Below are 3005 nucleotides of genomic sequence, written 5' to 3'. Positions count from 1 at the left end.
CTCGTAGCTTAGTGGGAATATTTTGATTGCTAGTCAAATATTCAAAATGTAATATAATAAGAATAAATAAAAAATTATGAAATTATTATTTTTTGTTTCTAATTTTAAATCTAGTTCATATTTGATGACTTCTAAATCTGTCGATATGATATAAATGATTTTCTGTTACAAGTGAAACATAGATATATATATTAAAACTGTAATTTGGACATTTGATTAACCCTAAATAAAATAATTATTTAGGTAGAAATTCTTTACATTATGTCATGTCATGAATCAAAATTTTGTTTTCTAGTGTAGGAAAAAAATGGATAGGTTGTATTATATCTTTCTAAAAAAAGTTAAAAAATGACTAGTAAAACTAAATCGAGTAATAAATAGGTTTATGTTCCAGTTTTGGTTGAGTTGTTGACAAAGATACCCATTACTCATTCACATTTACCGACTCCTAATTAAAGCTGATGTTCGAGAGTACCAGAGATGTCAATGCATTATTTTTCCTTGTTTTTTAAATATTTAATTCATATATCCAATCAACTTATCTTCGTCCCCATCGTATTCACTTCAGTTCCCTTGTTAAAATCCTATTCATATACTATTTACAAATTGATTTAGATAATACCATTTTTCAACACTTTTATTTTCAAATATACATGTTTGCTTTCTATAATCTGTACACCAAGTCATATAGTTGACTATATATTTACATGTCACAATCACAAAAAGATGTTAATCCTAGATGGGCTTGATTTGGCTGATGGTATATTTAACTGAAAGTCTGAAGATCCCAGAAGAACAAGAAGCATACGTACACTCTAAACACACTCAGAAAGATGCCTGCGGTTTGGTTTACTTTAAGGAAGTCATTGCACTGCCAATCAGGGCCATCAGATGTTCATGATCCAAATATTCAAGTGAAGAATCTGAGCAAAATTGTAACGAAAAGCAAGAAATCGTCGACATCAACCGGAGGGAAATCAGGATGTTCAAGATCTTTAGCAAATCTTAAGGATGTCATCCATGGAAGCAAGCGGCACATGGAGGAGAAACCAACGATTAATGAAACAACAACCGCGACAACAAATGCAAGTCCGAGGTCCATTGGAAGTTCGGAACTTTTAAACCCGATTGCCCATGAAGTCATTCTGTCGAATTCTAATTGTGAACTCAAGATCACAGGTTTTGGCTCTTTGCAAGATGGGAATGGAGGTGGTGACGATGATGGCGTGTCGTCAAGATTTGAAGGTACCTTAAAACCTGGAACCCCGGGGCCACCTCGTCACCATCATCGCGTGCCAACACGATCACCGTTGACCAATCGAAGAAACTCTAATGGATCTTCGAGGGTTGGTAGTAGAGGGTTAGGATCTGGATTTGGTACTATTATTCCTACAAAGGCTAGAGCTTCTTTAGATGGAGATAGTCATGGGATTTTTAGTTTAGCTTGCCATAAATGTGGTGAGCAATTTGTGAAATGGGAAGCTCTTGAATTTCATCACCTCTCCAAGCATGCTGGTAAGAATATATTCTTGATGTTTTACCTAATGGATCTTTAATTTTTGTTTATATGCATAGAATTAATCTATAAAGTATATATAAACATTCTTTGATCTCATTTTTCCTTGAGTTTAAGGCTGCCTCTTTTCCAACATAAAGATTTTGTTACCCTACATTATTATCATTACTTTCTAGGATATATATAATCAGTTAATTTCGGTTGGTTTGGCAGTTACTGAGCTCATTGAAGGAGATTCATCTAGGAAAATTGTAGAATTAATCTACAAAACAAGTTGGTCAAAATCCCATACCAATTCTGGAGGAATAGAGAGGATCTTAAAAGTCCACAACATGCAAAGAACACTATCCGAATTCGAAGAACATCGAGAAAGTGTCAAAGTTAAAGCTAGCAAACTCCAGAAAAAGCACCCTCGTTGTCTCGCTGATGGCAACGAGTTACTAAGGTTCCACGGGACCTTAGTCGAATGCAACCTCGGGCTAAATGGCTCATCTAGCCTTTGCTTATCTAAAAACTGCAACGTTTGTCAAATTCTGCGACACGGGTTTTCGATCAAGAAAAACAACAAAAATGTGGTCGGGGGTGTTTTTACTACTTCGACAAGTCAGCGAGCGTTTGATGCACTTGGTGTCAATAATAGTTCTATATTGAGGAAGGCTTTAATAGTTTGCAGAGTGATTGCTGGAAGAGTTCATAAGCCATTGGAGAACATCCAAGAACTTGCTAATCAATCAGGGTTTGATTCATTGGCTGGAAAAGTTGGGATTTATTCAAATATTGAAGAACTTTATTTGCTCAATCCTAAAGCATTGCTCCCTTGTTTTGTTATAATTTGCAAACCACAAATGTAACCTACAGAACATTTAAGGAACTATATGAACTGTAGCCTGCATAGTATTATTTGTTTTTCTTTTCATTCTAATTTTGTTGTCACTAAACTATATTTATTTAATTCCTACGTACGTGTTAAAATTTCTCTTTTACTTGTCCCAAACTAAATATCCGCTTTCAACATTACCTATTAGATTGTACATTGTAGGTTACATTTATTGAGTTTGGATCAAATACAAATAAAATTAACGTGCTAATTGTAAGAATCAAGTATAGTAATTATATATACAAATACAATAGCCAATTGTATTGTATTTGTATATATAATTACTCTACTTGATTCTCACAATTAGCACGTTAATTTTATTTGTACGTTAGCTTTCCCCTACATTAAAAAAACCATTGCATTTCATTCTTAATGATATATTATCATCAATAGGGCTGTCAGCGAACCAGACGTTCGGTCGTCCATTCGGCAAGAAATTCGTTTATGTTTGTCCGTTTAATAAATGAACCGGACATGGACAAAAAATTTTTGTTCGGTAAGCTTAACGGAATAACACGGACAAGGGCCAAGTCCGTTCGATAGTGTTCGTTTAACGTCCTGTGATGCTCATTTGGTAACGTCCACCGGTATTGTAAGTGTTTAGGTTTATCC

General features: G+C 34.5%; 1 protein-coding gene across 1 annotated transcript; it reads left to right on the top strand.

Moving 5' to 3' along the window:
- Positions 1 to 278: 278 nt before the first annotated feature.
- Positions 279 to 2600, top strand: LOC143634854 (uncharacterized). The gene is made up of 2 exons (XM_077102826.1): positions 279 to 1515; positions 1730 to 2600. Exons 1-2 carry the CDS (start codon positions 834 to 836, stop codon positions 2365 to 2367), a joined length of 1320 nt encoding a protein of 439 aa, XP_076958941.1. The 5' UTR covers positions 279 to 833; the 3' UTR covers positions 2368 to 2600.
- Positions 2601 to 3005: the final 405 nt, after the last annotated feature.

Source organism: Bidens hawaiensis, unplaced genomic scaffold (genome assembly GCF_021521415.1).
Source record: "Bidens hawaiensis isolate Kalapana, Puna unplaced genomic scaffold, B.hawaiensis_p1.1 tig00007257_1, whole genome shotgun sequence".
Taxonomy (NCBI): Eukaryota; Viridiplantae; Streptophyta; class Magnoliopsida; order Asterales; family Asteraceae; genus Bidens; species Bidens hawaiensis.
Note: the sequence above shows the minus strand (reverse complement) of the source record. Positions and strands in the feature narration are given on the sequence as shown.